The sequence below is a fragment of the Schistocerca cancellata genome, chromosome 9 (assembly GCF_023864275.1).
Source record: "Schistocerca cancellata isolate TAMUIC-IGC-003103 chromosome 9, iqSchCanc2.1, whole genome shotgun sequence".
Taxonomy (NCBI): domain Eukaryota; kingdom Metazoa; phylum Arthropoda; class Insecta; order Orthoptera; family Acrididae; genus Schistocerca; species Schistocerca cancellata.
Genome location: NC_064634.1, coordinates 94,402,333 through 94,424,908, shown reverse-complemented (window position 1 = coordinate 94,424,908; position 22,576 = coordinate 94,402,333). Strand labels below are relative to the sequence as shown.

Below are 22,576 nucleotides of genomic sequence, written 5' to 3'. Positions count from 1 at the left end.
CCATTTGTGGCGCATTCTTCTTTGTCACCCACCCCTTTAAACTATTGTACTGCATTTTACATAAAAATTATACAAATTGACCTAGTGTTCTGCACTTAACCTGCTGTTCTGTTCCATGTCACCCACTCACACATACCAGCCCCTTTACTATTGTACTCTTAACACCACGTTGATACAAATATTTATGCAAATAAATTAAATTGGTATTCTTCACATGTATGGGGTAGTTTTTCTTAAATCACAGCACCCTCTTCGTCGGTAAAACCAATGGAATATAGTTTAAACAAAAGATCACTAACAAAAAATACATTCGGCCATCCGACACCTGACGCCAACACCAGTGTCTGCGTGCATTGGCAGGCCCTGTGAAGTGGTGACGTGGCCATCAGCTGACCATTGATGCACAGGTGTCCATTCGGGACCTGCAAGCATGAGGCAGTGTCATCCCTTTCATACTTGATAGCCGAGAAATTCCGTCGAAATAAATTTTCACTTAGGCACCATTGCTGGCATGATGATGCATAACTGAGGTGCGGGTCCAGTGCCAAGAGATGCTGCAATGCTTCCCAGAATAGCACAGGGTGCATTGTTCCTAGCAATCCTAACAGGACAGCCCATCCGTGACTGAATTTACCCATCAAACTGCTGTGACTCCACTGTGGGCGCACTGTCTGCCCTTTTTTTCTGCAGATAAGACTTTCAGTGGCAAAAAACTATTCTCTACACATCGCCATATTGCACTGGCAGTTAAACCCCACAAACATTGTCTACAGATAATCAAAGACATACAAGACTCACAAGAATATTGAGAGCCAGGAACATATTTACCAGTGTCACTACAATTAAATATTATGATTGCTGCTACAGTCTGATGCCAGTTGATGTACAGGTAATGTCTCCTCTTGAGAGCTGTGGTTCTGGAACGAATCTCACTATCTATAGCACACATAATTTTTCACATAAAAATCTGTCTCATACACTCACAGTTATCGATGTGCTGAACCTATACTCCCTCATGACTGGACACACACTCATTTTCGCTGATCATGCCACGACATAAGCCATAGTAACTTTGCACTGCAATATATACTCATTTCAGACAAACAGTGCAGTTATCTTTTATATCTGTACAGTGCCTGAAAAAATTATGGTATGCCTACACTCACACCAGCTGTATGCCCTGATAATCCTCAGTCCTAGGAATTTATCTGACAAAATCTTAGAATCAGTGCTTCTGGAAGGTGCTGCATCCTGCAAGATTCTCTCAAACAAGTTTTATGAAGGACAGGCGTCCGGCACTATGTGTGATAATGAATACCGCACCCACGGACATAATGCTTGGAAAGACATCACCGACACAGGTTGGTGTACTGTAATCAACATCGTTATTGACAGAACGACAAGGAAAATGCGAGGGAACACTTAAGGGTGCCGATAACATTCTCACTGCTATGTACAGACTCCTATATTCCAGTGCAAAGGATGTCTCGTGAATGAATGTTTATGATTGGCTCTTATCGAATTTACCCACCTAATTACTGATGCCACTGATGTGGAAGCACAATCCACCATTTTTTCTTTCTGCAGGTGAGACTTTCAGCAGAAAAAAACTATTTTACACAGATCGTCATATTGAACAAACAATTAAACCTTGCAAACTGTCCTACATATCGTCAAACACGGAAAGACTCTTACTCAATTACACTGCTCTCCCAAAGAGGACAGGAGCTTGAATATTAGAATGTGAAACTGATCTCCAACCCAGCAATATATCATCGTGTTCTGTGTCGATGTAGTAAACATACAATTTGTATCCTGTGCAATTTAAAATCACCCCTTTTACATCATTTGTACATATATCGCAAAGACAGACAGCGTAAGCACATACACCATAGGTATACTCGCGGCACTAGATATTTCCCACAAGGTCGGGCGGTCATCCAGACCAACGCATGACCAGAGGGTCCTCAGTGGATCAAAGTCAATCTCAGAACTGTTGTGCAAAGACTGACTCATTTCCCCCTCAGCAAAAATGCGTTACTGTTTCTGGTCCGGATCTACTTGCTTGCTCGCTTTTCTACATGCATCTCCAGACTCTGTGATTACAATAACATATCTAATTTCGCATGGTTTGCTAGAATATCATACCATTTTCGCGGTACTTCTCGACATCAAGCACATAGCAATATCGCTTGCATAGCAGTATCGCTTGCATGGCATAATTCCGAAGATATAGACTGGAAATTATTTCTCTAGAAACCCTAAACTTTAGCTAGTTGGAGCATGCTGTAAACAATGGAGTAACTAGAAACATATCCTGCCTGCGAAGACCTTTACATGACAACTCGAAAAAAAAATAGAGGAAACTGATATTTCCACTCACGAACACTGATGACAGTGATGTAACAGATTCCAAATCATCCGTATAATTTACAAAGTCGACTAAGGTGTTTCTCATGTCTAGAGAACCAGCAAACATGTATTCCAACTGTCTTTTACCTGCTAGATGCACACACCACAATCAATGTCCTCTCAACTAAATAAAGATGCGAAATGTGAAGAAGCAGTCAGCTGAACAATTTATGTGGGAGGGATAATGGTTCAGCGCAAACACATGTCTGTGTTGAATCTTCTCAGGTTTCCACACTATCACGAAAGCTACCAACACATACTAAGTTTTAGTTCGCTGTTCGGCCGTCTGGAGAACGATACGGTTAAGTCAGCTACATTCATTCACTACCAACAGACCTTTCCATTTGGACAGCTCCTACTGTTAATGGGAAACGTGAATCATTACCGCTGTAGGACACTGGCACTGCAAACCGAGCACTCCTAGACAGAATTATCGTAGGTAATTGGTCACATATATAATTGATCACTATACTTACAATTGAATATTATGATAGTGGTCTCAATTGAATGACATTCGACAATCTCATTCTGGAAATATCACCCAGGCTGTGGCTAAGCCATGTCTCCACAATATCCTTTCTTTCAGGAGTGCTAGTTCTCCAAGGTTCGCAGGAGAGCTTCTGTAAAGTTTGGAAGGTAGGAGACGAGGTACTGGCAGAAGTAAAGCTGTGAGAACGGGGCGTGAATCGTGCTTGGGTAGCTCAGTTTGTAGAGCACTTGCCCGCGAAATGCAAAGGTCCCGAGTTCGAGTCTCGGTCCGGCACGCAGTTTTAATCTGCCAGGAAGTTTCATATCAGCGCACACTCTGCTGCAGAGTGAAAATCTCATTCTGCTCCTCATTCATGTTTATACTCGTGGGGGGCGGGCTTCCGAGACGATAAAATCAACTGAAAACAATAAATTTTGCACGCAAAAACGCTGCGTTTTCCATCTATTTCCAATCCAATTGAACAGGAGCGCTACTCAACTGGGGAAAAAATGCCATCGTACATGCAAAATGCATACCCATTTATGTCTTAATGTTAGTCTGTTCCCATCTTTACATCGCGATCGCATAACCAGCCATATTAGCGGGCTGAAAATTTCCATCTTTTCAGTTATCTATCTAGTCTGAAACCAAAATCAAAGAGAACAAAAGGAAAGCCGAAAATTCAGAGAGGTTCCAAAGGTGCCTCAAGTACTATCCTCTCCTGTGGATACTGTCTCTTCTGTGGGAAATGCAGGAACCATCATTACTTGTCCACTTGACTGCGAATGGCGTCTCAATGGCAGGTCTACACATTATATATAGAGGTAACAGGGAACATGGAGAACTCAAGATGTTACATCCATTCATCTAACCAACAAGTTCGAGGTGCTGTGTTCCACTAAAACCGAAACTGAGCCAATTACACTCACTTCACCTCACCTGTTGGGAAACGTGCTGTGTCCTGTGACAAGCCAAGGTGAATGCAATTGGGTAGGGGGGGGGGGTCTATTAAATGTCGGCAGTTCAAAGGTTTGGCAAATAATGGTACCCCTTAACGTAATGGCAGCAAGAGATGGAAAGGAACATCAGATGCTCTCAGTGAGTATGCCTCGCAGCCTCATTCAGCATGCAGAAAATGCTATTCTGGCAGCCAACGAGGCAACAAGATGCAACCAACCGCAAATTGTGGCACACATTGAAAAGAAAAAAAAACGTGGTCTGTCGTCTGGGGACTGAGGTCATCTTGAATCATTCCAGCGATAAGCAGAGGAAGTTGAGAATACCATACTAGCTCACAGAGTTTCGATGAAGCTCACGGTCTGCAGATTGTCCACAGAACTGATCGTGGCCCCCTGGTTCTGAGCTGAGTGGAAGGCTTGAATGAGAGACTGCGAGGGTTCTGTGAGAAATTGGGCTATGCCTTCCTAGACATGTGCCCCAGGGCTAAGAGCTTTAGGTTCCCCTAAATGGGTCAGGCGTGCACTACACGTCCTAGACAACTACCAGGTAGCTGACCGCCACAGGTGAGAGTACTAAAATGCTAGCGGTTAACTGCCGAAGCATTCACAATGAAGTGACAGAATTTGAAGAACTCCTAAAAAGCGCTGAAGCTCAAATATTATAGGTACAGAGAGCTAATTAAAACCTGAAGTTGATAGCAGTGAGACTTCTGGAGAAAATTTAAGAGTGTGCCGAAAGGATAGGCTAATGGGAAATGGAGGTGGTTTAGTTGTTGCTGTAGACAAGAAACTCAAATCCACTGAGATAGAGAATGAAGCTCCATACAAGACCGTTTGGGTAAAACTTCGTATCAAAGATGAGTAAAAAACAATGGTTCAGAACACCATTCATGACGGAAATATATTAAATGCAATGACAGCAAATAGACTCGACCTCTTTGAGGGTGTCCACGCTGAAACTAGTATCTGTGACCATGAGGTGATTATAGTAACAATGAATATCCAAGTAAAGAGCGTAACTAAAACAAGTAGATAGATTTATATGCTCAAAAAACTAGACGAAGATCCAATAGCGTCATATCTCAATGAGGAACATGAAACTTTTAGCTCAGGACAGAAGCATGTTGAGTAACTATGGCTTAAGTTAAAAATAATTGACCACACATGAATAGTTGACCATGCATGGGAGTGATATATATCCAGTAGTGCACTTCATGATGGGAGGGGCCCTCCATGGTACACAGTCACTGTAAAGAAACTTCTAAAGAAACAGAAACTACTGCATAACAGGTATAAAACAAAACATAGAGCTATAGATACAGAGATGCTGAATTAAATGCATGTGGCAGTCAAGAGAGCAATATGCGAAGCCGTCTGTGACTATTTTCGAAAGAGCTTTCACAAAACCCAAAGAAATTCTGGTCGTATGTAAAGGCTATTAGGGGCACCAAAGTCAGTGCCCAGTCACTCGCAGATAAGACAGGAACTGAAATTCAGAGTAACAAAGCAAAAACAGAAATGCTCAGTTCTTCTTTTCAGATGTTCCTTTGCAAAGGAAAACAAAGAAGTATTGTTCCACTTTAGTTTTCGTACGACTGGGAAGATGAGGGGGAACATATTGCTGCCTGTAGCATCGAGAAACAGCTGAAATCGTTAAGACTGAACAAAGGCTTAGGATAGTGCTGGGTAAATTTTTAAAGATGTCGATATATATTGTACCGATATTTGTAAAAGGCTTCTATATTATCACGAAAAATACCGATATTTTCAAACATCGGTGTTTTTGGCCCATCTCTAAGCGTGACAAATCTCAGGAGTGAAATACTTTTCATGTGTGTTCGGTGCATGAAATATTGTACCTATCATAAACATTTCAGGCAACAAGAGTCCATTTTCCATTAAATACCAGTGCAGTAATGTGTGTGACTTTTGTGCAGGGTCAGCCTTACTTTTACAGTCCGTCTGTCTTTTCCTGATCCAGACACTCAGGAGGTAAGGAGAGCACACATACCGCCCTATAGCTGGAAGCAGGGGGTGGTAATTTCCACCATTTTCATACAGTGCTGTCACCAACAGTGTTATGCATCTTGAACCTTTCTCATCATCACCAACACTTGACACAGATGCAAGTTGCCGAATGTAGCGTCACCTGAAATAAGACTTGCAACTTGGCGGCCAAACTCCCCTGGATGGGGCCTCCCGGCCATCAGTGCCACACGATAATTACTTTTTTTTTATTTTGATGGTAGAAATGACACATGGAAGTAACAAATGTCCGTCAATATGCGGTACAGATACATTCATGTTTAAAACTGGTGTTGATTTGTAGTACTCTATGAAATTAAGTACAATGTAAGACATTTACTGTTAGATTCTAAACATAACTGCCGATGAGAACTATAGTGCCTATGAGTCAAGAAATATATTGTCATGAAATATATCACCTTCGATATTCAATTTTAATATAGATTGATCAATTTAGAGATTATGTAGATATTGGTGACATATTTCAATACTGTTGTGAGACAGTATATATATTTTGATATATCGATGTTGTTTGCCCATCCCCACCCAGGGTCAAATGGAATCCATATAAGATTTGCAGCTGAGTTAGCCCATCTGTTACTATAATCCGTGATAGATAATTCTAACAGAAAAAAATGTGCATAGTAGAATGAATGCAAGCACAGATCACATTCGTCTACATGAAGGGTACCAGAAATGATCCACAAAACTACCGTCCAATATCCGTGACATATCTTTTGTAGAATCTCAGAATATATACTGAGCTCAAACATAATGAGGCATCTCGAACAGAATGACCTCCTCAACGCCAACAAGCACAGATATTGAAAACACCGATCATGTGAAACTCAACTTACACTTCCATTACAAGACATACTGAAATATATGGATCAAGGCAGTCAGATAGATGCAGCATTTCTCAGTTACCGAAAAGTATCAGGCTCAGTACCGGTACCATACCCGCACTAGTAATCCAAAGTACGATTGTGGTGTATTAAGAGAAATTTGTTACTGGATTGAGGTTTTTTTTTTTTTTTTTTTTTTTTTTTTTTTTTTTTTTTTTGTGTACTGAGGATGCAGCAAATCATCTTGGGTGGAGAGTCATCGATAGGTGTAGAAGTTTTTTTTAAATTTTTATTGTGTGTTTCGTAGATCCAGGTAGGATATGGAACGTGGCAAATTCTAAGGATTTCGAGTATAACTTAGATGGCAATAGCAATGTAATGCAAATAAAATATCATTTACAGAATATAAAATAAATTAATGGAAAATTTTGTTTCACTTTGAAAGGATGAGTAATGTATACAGGCTGCAAAGTTATGTTAAATGTTACAATAAGTAAATACATAAGCACAAAAACCAAATTTTCGCTTGTCTATTATAGTGTCCAAGCATAAGGGCAGTAAAAGTTCGAACATAAAACATATTTAGGAAGACAATAAATATGTAAAATATGATACACACATAGTAGGTTACTGTTCTTGAGTGGGGAAACATATTTAAAATAGAATTACTGACATAAAATTTGTCAAGACTAGTTCCAAAGTTTTTTAAGGTTAGCAACGACAAAAAAGATGAAAAACATGCTACAGGCACTGTAGTTTCCACTCATTGTTAAGTGGTGCATCAAAATAATTTTTAAATTAAATATCCGGACATAAAATTAATCAAATCCCTTTCTAAGGTGATTGTAAGTTTAGCAGAGATATTGATTTTGTCTCAGAAATTCATCAACTGCATAAAAAGATTTGTCTATTAGGTACTCTTTGAGATTTTGTTTGAATTAGGGCAGTTGTTTATGAAAACATTTAATATATAATGGGGGGTGCATTAAAAGTCTTTACGCTAGAATAATAAACTCTTTTTTGAACCAGATTATAACTTTTCAGTTCAACATTTTTAGACTGTTTTTGTTTCTTGTGTTGTGGTTGTGATATTTGCTGTTGTCTTTGTAAAGAGAAAAGTTATTACAGACAAATGTCAACAAGGTAAAAAAACATGCTTTAAGTCAGTAGTAAGAATCCCCATCCTTCGAAACAGGTACACCATTCATTATTCTCTCTTGTTTTGCAGGAGGTTGGTTCCACCTGAATACAATCACATTAATGAAAATAGCGAAAGTAGTAAGCCTTAATGCCATCTGCTTCATATACTGAAGTGACCACCATAATGCAAATGTTGCTGAACCAGGTCTTTTAAAAAGATGAAGAATGTGGATTGGCTAATTTTTGTGATGTATAGAACCTTGTATAATGGATTTTATGTGCGTTAAGTGTGAGTCCATTTGAAGAAAACCAGTTTAAGATTTCAGTGAAAACTTTGACCACAGTTTGTTCATGACTATTTCCTGATAATTCATTAATGATAATTGTGGTATCATCACTGAAAAGGATAAGTTTATTCTTTATATGAGAACAAAGTGGGAGCTCATTTATGAAAATAAGAAATAACAGTGGACCTAAAACAGAGCCTTATGGCACATCACAACTTAACGTTCCCCACACAGATGATGCACGTTCTCGATATAAGTCATGAACTGACAGATCCTACTAAACCATAATCTTCCACCTTTCTAGACAATCGAAGCTTTTCGAGAGATCTCAAAAGATACTTACTGGTGACATTTGTGTGTTAATGTTTTCTGAAACCTGATTGTTGAAAGAGAGTATTGCTTGTTCAGTAGAAAGACCATCATGAAACCCAAACTGACATCTGTTGAGGATGTGTGGAAGTTTAGATCATCGACAGTCATTCTGTGAATGAGTTTTTCAGAATTTTTGGGAAGACCGTTAAAAGGGAAATTGGATAATAGTTTGTGGCTTTACTTTTGTCATTTTTTTTTAAATGTATGGTACCACTACAGCCAATTTTAGTCCATCAGGAACAATTCCTCCTTACAGGGATGTATTGACTATGTCTCATAAGGCTTTGAGTCTGGTCTTATACGATGGGGTACCTAAAGCAAACCAAACTTTTTTAACTTGATTATTCACATTTTAAGCACAAATCTTAAATTCCCTTCAAAGTACTCTCCAGTTGCACTAACACACTATTCTAATTTTTATTCCGTTTTCAAAACATTGTTTAAATTCATCTTGTGTGATAATTAAAAGTGCCTCTGTCGTTTCCTCTCTTCACCTCAGGAACATTAGCAAAAGAGTTTCCTTTCATGTATCTTTTTAGTTTAGGAAACAAAACAAACAAAAAAATTGTACAGAGCAAGGTCAGGTGAGTATGGAGGTGAGGAACTGGGGATCATATCATTTTTGGTAAAAAATTGTCGTACAGACAGCGCTGTGTGAGCAGAGGCATTGTCATGATGGAAAAAACCAGTCACCTGACTGCTACAAATCAGTTCGCTTCCGCCGCACACTGTTGCGCAATCTTTTCAAAACTTCCAAGTAGAAAACCTGGATAACTGTCTGACCGTGTGGAACGAACTCTGAATGGACGACTCCTCTCATATCGAAAAAAAAAAAAATCAGCATTTTTTTAATGTTTGAACCTATCGAGTTTTCTTGGGACGAGGCGAACTTGAAGTCTTCCACTGGCTTGATTGTTGCGTTGATTCAGGATCGTAACCATAGCACCAAATTCGTCATCTGTGATAATTTTTGAAAAAAAAAATTGCATCTTTTGGGGCTCATCTTTCAAAGCACAGCATGCTTTACGCTATATTGTTTTTCTTCAGCAATCGTTAGTCGTGCTACGAATTTCGCAGCCAACCTTTTAATTCCCAGATCTTCTGTCACAAGTCGCTGCACTGTACTCCAAGTCACTCCCGACAGCTCCACAACTGCTTCAACGGTCTGTCGTCGATCTTTGATGATGGTTGCACCAATGTTTTCAATATTTTCATGTGTTCAGGCGATGGAAGGACGACCAGAACGAGGTTTGTCATCAACTGACATTTTATCATTTTTGAAACGGGAAAACCAGTCAAACACTTGACTTTTCCCCATATCATCGTCCTTGTACGCCGTTTTCAACATTTAAAGACTTTCTGTTCCACTTTTTCCGAGCAAAAAGCAGAATTTCCCCGCCGCACGTTGTTCACGAAAATCAGCCATTGCAAAAACGACAGTCACACATTTGGCATTTATAATAACATTTAAATATTTTTTCAGAAATATTGTTCACACCAACAGAATTTTTATTTCTTATTGACTTGGTTACTCTTTTAATCTCGTTTCCCATAACACAAGGTCTGCAGCGTTCTGTTGCTAATAGCTTTTGATAAATGAGTACTCGCTTGATCCACAGATCCTTTACAGTCACTCTTCTCTGCTGCAATCAAAAAAGTTTGTTTAGTGACCTTGGGAATGCCCAAGGGAAATGTACTTGGTTCCTTGCTGTTTATGTTGTACATTAATGGCCTTGCAGACAGAATTAATAGTAACATCATATCCAGTTACCTATAATAGTACAATTTGAAAGTAGCTGCACAAAAAATTCAGTCAGATCTTGTTAAGTTTTCATACTCATGCCAACATAGGCAACTTGCTTTAAATGTTCAGAGACATAAAATTGTATACTTCTCAAATCAAATGAATCCAGTATCCTGTGACTGTAATGCCAGGAGGACTCAGTGAACTCATACAAGTACTTGCACATAACACTTGGTCAGGATATGAAATTGAATGATGACAAAGGCTCAGTAATGGGTAAAGCAGATGGCAGACTTTGGTTTATTGGTGGAATACTGGGGAAGTGCAATCAGTCTACATAGGAGTGTGCTGAGAAATCACTTGTGTGAGCCATCCTAGAATACCGCTCAGGTGTGTGGGACCCATTCCAAATAGGGCTAAAAGAGGATACTAAACGTAAACAGACAAGGGCAGCACCAATTTGTCTGAGCCACGGGAGAATGTCACAAAGATGTTGAAAGAAGTGTACTGGCAGACTTGTGAAGACAGATGTAAACTGTCCCAAGAAAGTCTGCTTACAAAGAACCAACTTTAAAAAATGACTTTAGCACCAGTCCTATAACACACTGCCAATGGCCTTGACACAGTGGTAACACCGGTTCCCGTCAGATCACCAAAGTTAAGCACTGTCAGGCTGGGCTACCACTTGGATAGGTGACTATCTGGTCTACCAAGTGCTGTTGGCAAGAGGGATGCACTCAGCCCTTGTGAGGCAAACTGAGGAGTTACTTGATCGAGAAGTAGCGGCTTTGGTCTCCGAAACTGACACACGGCCGGGAGAGTGGTGTGCTGACCACATGCCCCTCCATGTCCGCATCCAGTGACGCCTGTGATCTGAGGACGACATGGGAGCTGGTCGGTACCATTGGGCCTTCGTGGCCTGTTCGTGAGGATTTCTATAACAAACTATTGCTCTCATAGGGATCGTGAGGACAAAATTATATTAATTACAGCACAAAACGAGGTATTTAAACACTTGTTCTTCCCATGCTCCATACGAGAATGGAGTGGGAAAATGCCCAAATAAGTACAATGGAATATTTCCCCTGCCATGCACTTCCCAGTGGTTTGCAGAGTATGGATGTAGTTCCAGAAAGAATTCAAAGTCAACATTCAAAGCTTCACTTATGGAACTGAAAGTCTTAAACAGGTTACATAGGAATGAGTGTATAAAGTAGGAACAGAAATTGTTTAAAATGATTGACCAGATGGCCAATGTACAGGGTCTCACTGCTTTTTGAGGTTGAAATGAGGACATCTAAAGGTAACATAATGGAAAAAAATTGTAGATGTAAGTTAAATAACTGGTTACTACAAAATGGTTGTACAGTGCTACAATGTAATTCATAATGCACTCTTTAACAGGACAATTGTATGGAAAATACTGAAAACTCAATAGAAATTTCATTATGTTTCTGAGGGGAACATTATCTCATCTGAACGCCTCCAACATCATGGTTTATTGGCTTTTTATTTACATTCCTACTAATATGCAGCACAGAGTTTTGACAACAGCCACTACACAATCTAACAGAGCAAAAATTTTGCCATGAGCAACCACCATAAAATCTCACTACCAATAACATTTTGAAATATTCAGAACTTTTATTTCAATTGATGAGGATAATGACAACTTGATGAGAATTACAAAAGTAAAAACTCTTCAGCTTCAATAATTAGTAACCTTTTCCCATATACACTCCTGGAAATTGAAATAAGAACACCGTGAATTCATTGTCCCAGGAAGGGGAAACTTTATTGACACATTCCTGGGGTCAGATACATCACACGATCACACTGACAGAACCACAGGCACATAGACACAGGCAACAGAGCATGCACAATGTCGGCACTAGTACAGTGTATATCCACCTTTCGCAGCAATGCAGGCTGCTATTCTCCCATGGAGACGATCGTAGAGATGCTGGATGTAGTCCTGTGGAACGGCTTGCCATGCCTCAGTTGGACCAGCGTTCGTGCTGGACGTGCAGACCGCGTGAGACGACGCTTCATCCAGTCCCAAACATGCTCAATGGGGGACAGATCCGGAGATCTCGCTGGCCAGGGTAGTTGACTTACACCTTCTAGAGCACGTTGGGTAGCACGGGATACATGCGGATGTGCATTGTCCTGTTGGAACAGCAAGTTCCCTTGCCGGTCTAGGAATGGTAGAACGATGGGTTCGATGACGGTTTGGATGTACCGTGCACTATTCAGTGTCCCCTCGACGATCACCAGTGGTGTACGGCCAGTGTAGGAGATCGCTCCCCACACCATGATGCCGGGTGTTGGCCCTGTGTGCCTCGGTCGTATGCAGTCCTGATTGTGGCGCTCACCTGCACGGCGCCAAACACGCATACGACCATCATTGGCACCAAGGCAGAAGCGACTCTCATCGCTGAAGATGACAAGTCTCCATTCGTCCCTCCATTCACGCCTGTCACAACACCACTGGAGGCGGGCTGCACGATGTTGGGGTGTGAGCGGAAGACGGCCTAACGGTGTGCGGGACCGTAGCCCAGCTTCATGGAGACGGTTGCGAATGGTCCTCGCCGATACCCCAGGAGCAACAGTGTCCCTAATTTGCTGGGAAGTGGCGGTGCGGTCCCCTACGGCACTGCGCAGGATCCTACGGTCTTGGCGTGCATCCGTGCGTCGCTGCGGTCCGGTCCCAGGTCGACGGGCACGTGCACCTTCCGCCGACCACTGGCGACAACATCGATGTACTTTGGAGACCTCACGCCCCACGTGTTGAGCAATTCGGCGGTATGTCCACCCGGCCTCCCACATGCCCACTATATGCCCTCGCTCAAAGTCCGTCAACTGCACATACGGTTCACGTCCACGCTGTCGCGGCATGCTACCAGTGTTAAAGACTGCGATGGAGCTCCGTATGCCACGGCAAACTGGCTGACACTGACGGCGGCGGTGCACAAATGCTGCACAGCTAGCGCCATTCGACGGCCAACACCGTGGTTCCTGGTGTGTCCGCTGTGCCGTGCGTGTGATCATTTTTTGTACAGCCCTCTCGCAGTGTCCGGAGCAAGTATGGTGGGTCTGACACACCGGTGCCAATGTGTTCTTTTTTCCATTTCCAGGAGTGTAGTTATTTACACATTTATAGCTGAGTTGCAACTTAACATAGTTTGGTTTGGGTATATGCTCATTATAATTTAATGGTATTCAGTCTCCAAGCTGCAATTATTTTGCTTGTATTTGGTGCTTTACAGACAGGATACCACCGTTCTATGGAGAACCTTGCCCTGTCGAATACTGCATGAATGGCGGGACATGCATCTTGATTAAGGCTGTAGGAGAGCTAGCTTGCCAGTAAGTACAACACAACTTCTTTATTCATGTTTGATCCTGTAATATCTACAGCCATCAGAGATATCAAAGATAATATAAAATCTGACTTTGATATGCTCTATACTTTAATGTGCGTATGTATAATTATTTATAATTATCTTAAGTACCCAATGATTTTATATCATCCGACGATCAAAAACCATCAGAAATAATTTTAGTTTGTTGTTAATCAGGTTACATTCTTTTCCAGTTTGATGTAGACTGGTAAGTTGTTATGGGGCACTTTTTTTGACAGGAAGGAGTTCTGGTTTGGGGGACATGAATGTTATGGCAACTTCTGGTTCTATGATTATGAATGGAGTTGTTTTAGCAATAAGCATTAGAGGCTACCAGGCATTCTGTTTGAAAAATTATTGTTTTATGTGCTTATAGTAACGGTAGATTCAGTAGTTTTATTTCAGGGAATAACAAACAACTTACACAGTCTGACTACATCTGCGTACATACCCTGCAAGCCACAATATGGAGCAGCCAGAGAGTACCCTGTACCATTACTAGACATTTCCTTTCCTGTTCCACTTGCAAATAAAGCAAGGACGAGGAGGGAGGAAATTAGTGTTTAACGTCCCATTGACAATGAGGTCATTAGAGATGGAGCACAAGCTCAGATTAAGGAAGGACGGAGAAGGAAAGTGGCTGAGCCCTTTCAAAGGAACCATTTGCCTTAAGCAGTTGTGGGAAATCCTGGAAAATCTATCCAGAATGGCTGGACATGGGCTTGAACCATTGCCCTTGAGAATGCGAGTTTAGTGTGCTAACCACCGCACTATTCCACTCAGTAAATAAAGCAGGCAGAAAATGGCTATAAGCCTCCATATGAGACCTAATCTCTCTAATCACATCTTTGTGGCCTTACACGAGAGGTATTTTAGTGGCTGAAGAGTCTTTCTGCTGACAGCCTCAAATACCGGTTCCCTAAAGAATGTCACCTTCCCTCCATTGCTTCCCATTTGAGTTCCCGAAGCATCTCTGTAATACATGTGTGTTGTTGTAACCTACCAGTAACAAATCTTGCAGCCCACCTCTAAACTGATTCGATGTCTTTCTCTAATCCAACCTTGTGTGGATTCTGAACACTCGATCAGTACTCAACAATGGGTTGCACTAGTGTCCTACAGATTGAATTTCCCCAAAATTATTCTGTACATAGCTACAAATTAGAAATATGCACAATATTAATTCACCATATGCATAAAATAAGTATTATATGAATGCTTCCAAAGATAATGCAACATCATATAAATTCAGTGCAAGAAAATAAAATTTCTGATGATGGTGGTGAAACAGGTTCTAACTACTTACCTAGGCTAAACAGAACTAGTTAGGCAGTTTATAGAATTGTTAATAAACATAAATAGCTTTGGTGTTTGCCAGTATGACACCTATAGCATCAAAAGTGTCAACTCATCCTCACAGTATCACCCCACTGCCTATAATAAGTGGATGGTTAAAGCTTAACAAGCTGTTATAAGTGGCTCAAGAACTAATTCTCCACAATGTTGCTGTCGAACACATCAAATTGGAGCTATTTTGAAATCAAACACCACTTTAACCTCATATGGTCTAACCATAAATGATTCAATAAAAGACACCAAGTACACAAGCTTATGCAGCCACTTGTGCCTTCTTCTGGCAGAACAGTTGAAGAGAAAGTAAGAGGGGTGAAGGAAAAAGACTGGCAAGGTTTAGTAAATGGGGAGAGTTACAGAAAAGTTACCCGAATTTTATGTCAGAGGTGACTTACTAGAAGGGTTGAGAAGGAAAGACTGATTGTTGATGCGTGCTCTACAGGAGATTTGAAAACCTGAGAACTTAAATGTGAAAGATACAGTAATAAGCAAGATGGATATTACAACAGTGCAAGAATCAATAAGGCTGGAGAGCAAAGTGTATCGTATGTGGTAGATAGGTGAGGGGGCAGGGGGATGCAGGGAGAGAAATAGACAGGTCAGAAAATAAAATAGATTGAAAATAAAAGGGATTGAAGACAAGGAATGATTAAGAAAAAGAAATGCTGAGACCATAGAAATTCATGTAAATTTAAGTTAGTTGGGTACCAAGAACCAAACGCATCTTGTGATACGTTTCCATCTGTGGCATTCTGAGAAACTGGCATCAGGAGGTAGAGTACAGATGACATGTGTTATGAAACAAGGTACCTAGGTCACGACTAGTGATAAGTTACAGTTTTTTGCTGGCATACATCCTCTATCTATGCCCATTCATCACAACCACAAGCTTCTTTGGAAAGTTTCCCATTATGATTCAGGAAATAGCATTATACTCCTCACTTGTGTTTGCTAGTGACAGTACTTTTTTCCAAAACTCATTACCTATGATATTTATAAATTTTGCACAGTTTTCTGTAGAAATATTTCTTTTATATGTGTAATGTGCTTTTGTTTGTTTCAATAGTATTGAAGGCATTTTGAAGGCAAGAGAACTGTCACTTGATATGCCTAAATCTGAATTTTCTATTTCCTACTTTCATAGGTTTAATATTAACAAGGATGTTGTCTATGAGTATGCAGACTTTTTCATTGTTATAGGTTATAAACCTGAATAAGAGATTCAAGAACTAATCTTTCAGCCTCCTTTTCTTCATGAGATTTACAGAAGTGTCCGCCCCTGGTAGCTAAGTGGTCAGTGTGATAGAATGTCAATACTAAGGGCCCGGGTTCAATTCCCAGCTGGGTCAGAGATTTTCTCCGCTCAGAGACTAGGTGTTGTGTTGTCCTAATCATCATAATTTCATCCCCATCAACACGCAAGTTGCTGAAGTGGCGTCACATCAAAAAACTTGCAGCTGGCGAACGGTCTACCCGACGGGAGGCCCTAGTCACACAACATTTAATTTTTACTGAAGTCCACACAGACAACTGAAGTATTTCCTTCAATAAATAGAATGTCCAGCAGTGTTTTTAAGTGATTAGTGAATATTTGTCTATAAACTGCAATGACAATGACTTTACCCCACACTTAATACAATTTCACGGCAGGTGTTTTTTTTTTTCCTACACTAAAGAATTTTGTTTCACACCTTCTTTTATATCTGATACATGATTTACCAAAGATATGTACTCCCCCATTTTTGCATCATTCCTGCAGTACCAGTATTGACTTGATAATTTATACAGATGTATGTTGATATTACTTAGTCCAACTTTCCTGTAGCAGTGTTCCACAATTTACATCCAATCAATATTGACACCATTGATTACCCACAATATAAATACAATCACAATTGACACTGTTTATTAAAAAAATCAAAAAAATCAAGTGCTAATGATTTGTTTCTCTGCCTTTGGATGCTTACGCTTAAAATCTGTGAGTGACTAGCATAGGAAATGTTTACAATTGCATTCACATTTTGCAGTGTCATGTTCCAGCCCTTTCCTTGTGTGACATCAAAATTTCTTGGAAAGCACAAGCCATCTGAGCCTCACTGGCCATGATGTGCTGCTTGCTTCTGCTGGTGCTGTGGATGTTTGTTGTACAGTTAGTGTTGATAAGCTGTACTTCATAGTTTGCTGTTCACTATCCATCATTTCTGACTCTGCTGCTGTTTCTGCGTCCATGGCAGATTTATATGCGGCATGATTTTTCCAGACTAGCCCAGTGGAATGACCAGTGTGATATGTTGCCATTTTGTTTGGTTAGTGTCATCCAACACTTAACTGATATTTCCAAATGGAAATGTCTTGTCCTTTCTTTTCAGAGGATGCTATGTTTTGTATAGCAGCATGGCAGCACCTGTCAAGAAAATCTACACTAAGAAAGCTCGTATTTGGATATATTTAGTAGGCCTCCTGAAACTGCCTCTTAGCTTATGAATTTCAGTGTTTACATTCAAAGCAGACATAATGTTTAAGTTGTATCTCATTATGCTCTGGTTCTCAGCTGTGGCCAGAGCTTCTTTAGACTGTGGGCAGCATTCACTAGATCATTCCTATAAATGTCACTTGTACCTCCAATTAATACAGCACAATAGTTATTGGTTTTTCTATAGTCCATTACAACTTCCTTAATGATTTCCTGCATTGGAACATCTGGTTTCATGTATATTTCCTGAATGCTTTTAAATTGTGATTGCTGTGGAGAAGGTCTGAAACACAGTATCAGTGGCTAGCTGAATAGTCATGCTGCTGGGAGTTGCTCTCTCATGACTTGCTGACACAAAAATCTCATATTTTATGCTTGATAATATGTGTCAGGAGTGAACCATCACTACCCCTGTATATATAGACTGAGTCCCTTAAATCTTCTTCAGTTATATGTTACAGATTCCCTTGATGCATTTTCACAGTACAGAGAGTCAAACTTATTTATTAGTGGCACACATGTATTACTTCGTGTAATGAGAGAGTGTGGACTTATAGAATTTTTGAAGGTTGGTGTATGGAGATTTTACTTTATGCCATAGAATTTTTGAGGCTTAATGTATAGAGATTTTACTTTATACCTTAAAACTTCAGTATGATCAGTCAAAAGCTGTTCCATGTCCTCCAGCATTTACATGTATTCTTTTGAGTGCACTTAAATCTTTACATAGTACATGTATCACAATCTGGAACTACACATTTTCATAGGAGCTTCTTGGCTGTTACACAAATGGCCACAGGCACATGAAAATATATCGAGGTTTACTTCCACAAAACACTCTGAATGATCCAATAAAATACATCGCTGAACAAGCTCTAAACCATTTTTAATTTTTTTTATTGCATGAAAGACACTCTACTGATGGTAAAACCTTGTGATTTCTGATACACCTGCATTACTGTCTCTTACATATTAATTTCTGGTATGTACTTCTGTAAAAGCAAAACTGAAACATTATTACCATTATTTCAGTAGAAAGGCAATAGGGATCCAGATGGCATGCTAGATGATTCATGTTCTTATACAAGTAATTAACTAAATAACAGATAAAAAGGTAGGCCTAAGATGGAGCTAAAATACTAGCCTTTTGGGATCAGTAATCTGACTACATTGACTGAACTAACTTCAGTCTTCAATGGAATCTCCTCTTCTGTTAACTGCTTAGTAACTCCCTCCTCAAATCTGTTATATAGATATGAAGAGGATTAATAAAAAAACTCACTTGCATCAAAAATATGCTGCCACTTGGTTGATAAACCTAGAAGATGTCATCAGAATGTCACTTCATCTGCCACTTTGTTAGTAATATTCAAAAAACTTCACTGTTCAATATTCACAAGTAAACCTACCAAAGGGATACACCTTGATTTTGATCATCTTTGAATACTTTTTAGTACAGTGCAGGATAAGAGACATTCTGTTTAACATGGTGTAACACCACCTTGAAATAGTTAATTTTAATATTTCTGAACAAATACAGTTGAAATGGTAACAGATACACAAAAACTTCAAACAAGAGTTCTATTGTTTTTAATTTATGTTGTAACAGTGCACCACGATTTGTTGAAAAAGTATTTTTTTTAAATCCACTTACTATTTTGTTTTCCTTTCAACATTTGACCAATAGAAAATGTATATCATCATTAACACAAAATTCAGTGATATTTAATGAAGTGGTACAGCAAAGACATGTGTGGTTGTATGCTTGGTTGACAAAATTTAAAGTACATTCTGCATTTTTTTGACCCAAGCAATTCTGCACTTCCTCTTTTTTGCACAAATTTATGATAATGTTACAACAATAATTTACAAATAATTTCAAACATAAATTAATTAAATCTGAAAATATTACAAACTGAGTAGAAAAAAATTAAAAAAGAAGTACACACACACACACACACACACACACACACACACAGATATATGTGGGAAATGCTTTAAGCAACACATATCACAATTGAAATTGAAGTGAACACATATCAGGCCCATGTAGAGTGATTTAGAGGTACTCTAGCTTATTTCTGGCAAATGCGTTTTGGAGTGTCACTTTATCGTACATATATATTTGAACTTAGTATTAATGATGTTGTACATTTTGATATTTGTGAAATGTCAAAATGGAAAAACAAAATATTGGGAGGGAGAGGATTTGGAAAAAAGATGACGTCTTCAACAAATCTAGGTGCACCGTTATAACATACATTAAAAACTATAGGACTTTAATTTGAAGTTTTATTTTTTTTTATTTTTTTATTTTTTTTATTTATATATGTTACTGTTTCAATGGTATTCATCCAGAAATATAAACTTAATTTTTTTTTCATCCGGGTGTCTCACACCCTTAACAGCTGTATGGACATGTATAAAAAAAATTTGTGTCTCTCATTTTGATGTACACTACAACATATTCAAAGCTGATCAAAATCAGAGTGCACCTGTTGGGTAGGTTTATGTGTCAGTCATTTGTGTTGCTGTTGTGGTCTTCAGTCTGAAGACTGGTTTGATCCAACTCTTCATGCTAGTCTATCCTTTGCAAGCCCCTACATCTGTGACTAACTACTGCACCCGATATCCTTTCGAACCTTCATACGCTCGTAATGCGAGCAGGACGAATATGTGAGCCGCAGCACCTCAAACATGAAATGCACCATCTGGAAAGTGTTCTGAGGAGCAATGGGTACTCCACAAATTATACTAGAAGTGTAACATAGCCAAACACTCGGCGATATAAGAAATCAGGAAAAGAAATGTCGGGTACGGCCTTTCTGCCATACATTCCCAGAGTGACGGACAGAATCGGCCGTATATTGCACAAACATGGCGTAAAGACAATTTTCAAACTGACAAGAAAGATCAAAGAATGTTTTAGATTGGCAAAGGATAAAAGGGACCCACTTGCAGTGTCAGGAATATACCGCTTACCATGCACATGTGGAAAAGTTTACGTTGGAATGACTGGACAATCAATCAACACCACGATCAAAGAACATAGGCGACATTGCACATTGGGGCAGGTGGAGAAATTGGCTGTGGCAGAGCACGCACTGAATGAGAAAGACCATGTAATAAAATTCTCCGACACGGAAGTTCTGGCTGTAGAGAAGCACTATCACACCCGCTTATTTTGAGAAGCTGTAGAAATACACATACACAGGAACAGCTTCAACAAGAAAGAGGAAAGCCTTAAAGTAAACAGATCCTGTCTTACCGTACTGCAGCAAACGACTGTCGCAGGTAGCAAGAGGAGAACCGCACCGGAAATGACCACGGAGAAGCCCTCAGATGTTGGTGCGTCAGTCTGTGTAACATATATAAATAAAAAAAATAAAAAAATAAAAAAAATAAAACTTCAAATTAAAGTTCTATAGTTTTTAATGTATGTTATAACGGTGCACCTAGATTTGTTGAAGACGTCATCTTTTTTCCAAATCCTCTCCCTCCCAATATTTTGTTTTTCCATTTTGACACATATAGTCTGTGGCCACAAGCTCAGCTCCAGTTCACCACCGGCAATGGAGGGTGAAGCTTTGACTATGCCAGCCACTCGTGCTGGCAAAACGTCAGTAAAATCATCAGACGAACATTGGCCAAAGAACCCAAGACAGAAGCAAATAGGCAGTTTGTCAGTTCAGTCTATATTTGATGTTAAGAAATTTCTCCTCTTCAGAAATGCTTTTCTTACTGTTGCCACACTAAATTTTGTATCCTCTCTACTTCAGTCATTATCAGTTATTTTGCTGCCCAAACTGCAAAACTCATCTACCAGTTTTAGTGTCTTTGTTTCCTAATCAAAGACCCTCAGCATCACCTGATTTAACTCAACTCCATTCCGTTACCCTTGTTTTGATGTTGATAATGTTCATCCTTTCAAGACACTATCCACTCCATTCAATTGGTCTTCAAAGACCTTTGGTGTGTCTGACAGAATTACAATGTCACCGGCAAATGCCCCCTTGAAAAAAATTGAGTTTATATTTCTTCTCCCTGAACTTTAACTCCTCCTCCAGATTTTTCATTGGCTTCCTTTACTGCTTGTTCAATCTACAAATTGAATAAAATCAGCAATAGGCTAAAATGCTGCCTCATTCCTTACTCAGCCACTGTGCCCCTTCATGCCCCGTAACTCTTATAACTGTCATCTGGTTTCCGTACAACATGAGTATACCTTTATACTTTTCACTTCCTGTATTGTACCCCAGCTGCCTTCAGAATTTCAGAGTTTATTCCAGTTGACATAGTGAAAAGCTTTTTCCAAATCTACAAAAGCCATAAACATGGGCTTACCTTTACTTAACACATCTTCCTGTTTACTTTGGAATTGTTGTTATTACATTCTTCTTGAAGTCTGAGGGTATTTTGCCAATCTCACGCATCTTGCCCACTAGGTGGAATAGTTCTGTTACTGCTAGCTGCCCCAAGGATATGTGTAGTCCTGAATAATGTCTTTACTCCAGATGCCTTGTTTCGACTTAGGTCTTTCAGTGCTCTGTCAAATTCTTCTCACAGTAGCATTATCTCCCATCTCATCTACAACCTCTTTTGTTTCTATAATACTGCCTTCATTTCCCTTGTGTAGTTCCTCTATATACTCATTCCACCTTTCAGCTTCCCTTCTTTGCTTAGTGCTTGCTTTCCATCTGAGCTCTTGATATTCAGAGCTGCTTTTCTTTTCTTGAAATGTTTGTTTAATTTCTCTATGGCTGTATCTAGCTGTCCCCAAGCTACATATGTTTCTACAGCCTTACCTCTGTCCTCTAGCAAAAAATCTCAGTCTTTATAAGACACAAAAAAGCTGCCAAAACTAATGAAGTCAACAAAAAAATGCAGTTAAATTAGCAGAGGGAAAACTTTCAGTTTGATATTCATGTTTAATCAATTATGACTTAATGTGCCCCTTAAATGGTTACTGATACCTGATTTTTAAATGACTTGTACTTATTAGTAATCCTTTTTATATTACTGTTTTGGTCACTGTACCATTTCTGAAGAAAATAAAATTGTAGTTCTCAGAAGATCTTTATGTACTATGAATA

At 39.5% G+C, this 22,576-nt stretch overlaps 1 protein-coding gene and 1 pseudogene across 1 annotated transcript in view; both read left to right on the top strand.

The window, feature by feature from the left end:
- The window catches only part of LOC126101213 (uncharacterized), a 194,961-nt gene that overhangs the window by 82,657 nt on the left and 89,728 nt on the right, over positions 1–22,576 (top strand). Inside the window, exon 4 of the mRNA XM_049911905.1 lies at positions 13,523–13,622. Within this exon, the coding sequence (XP_049767862.1) occupies positions 13,523–13,622 (100 nt within the window). The remainder of the gene's footprint in view (positions 1–13,522; positions 13,623–22,576) is intronic.
- LOC126102551 (5S ribosomal RNA) lies at positions 10,861–10,978 on the top strand (annotated as a pseudogene).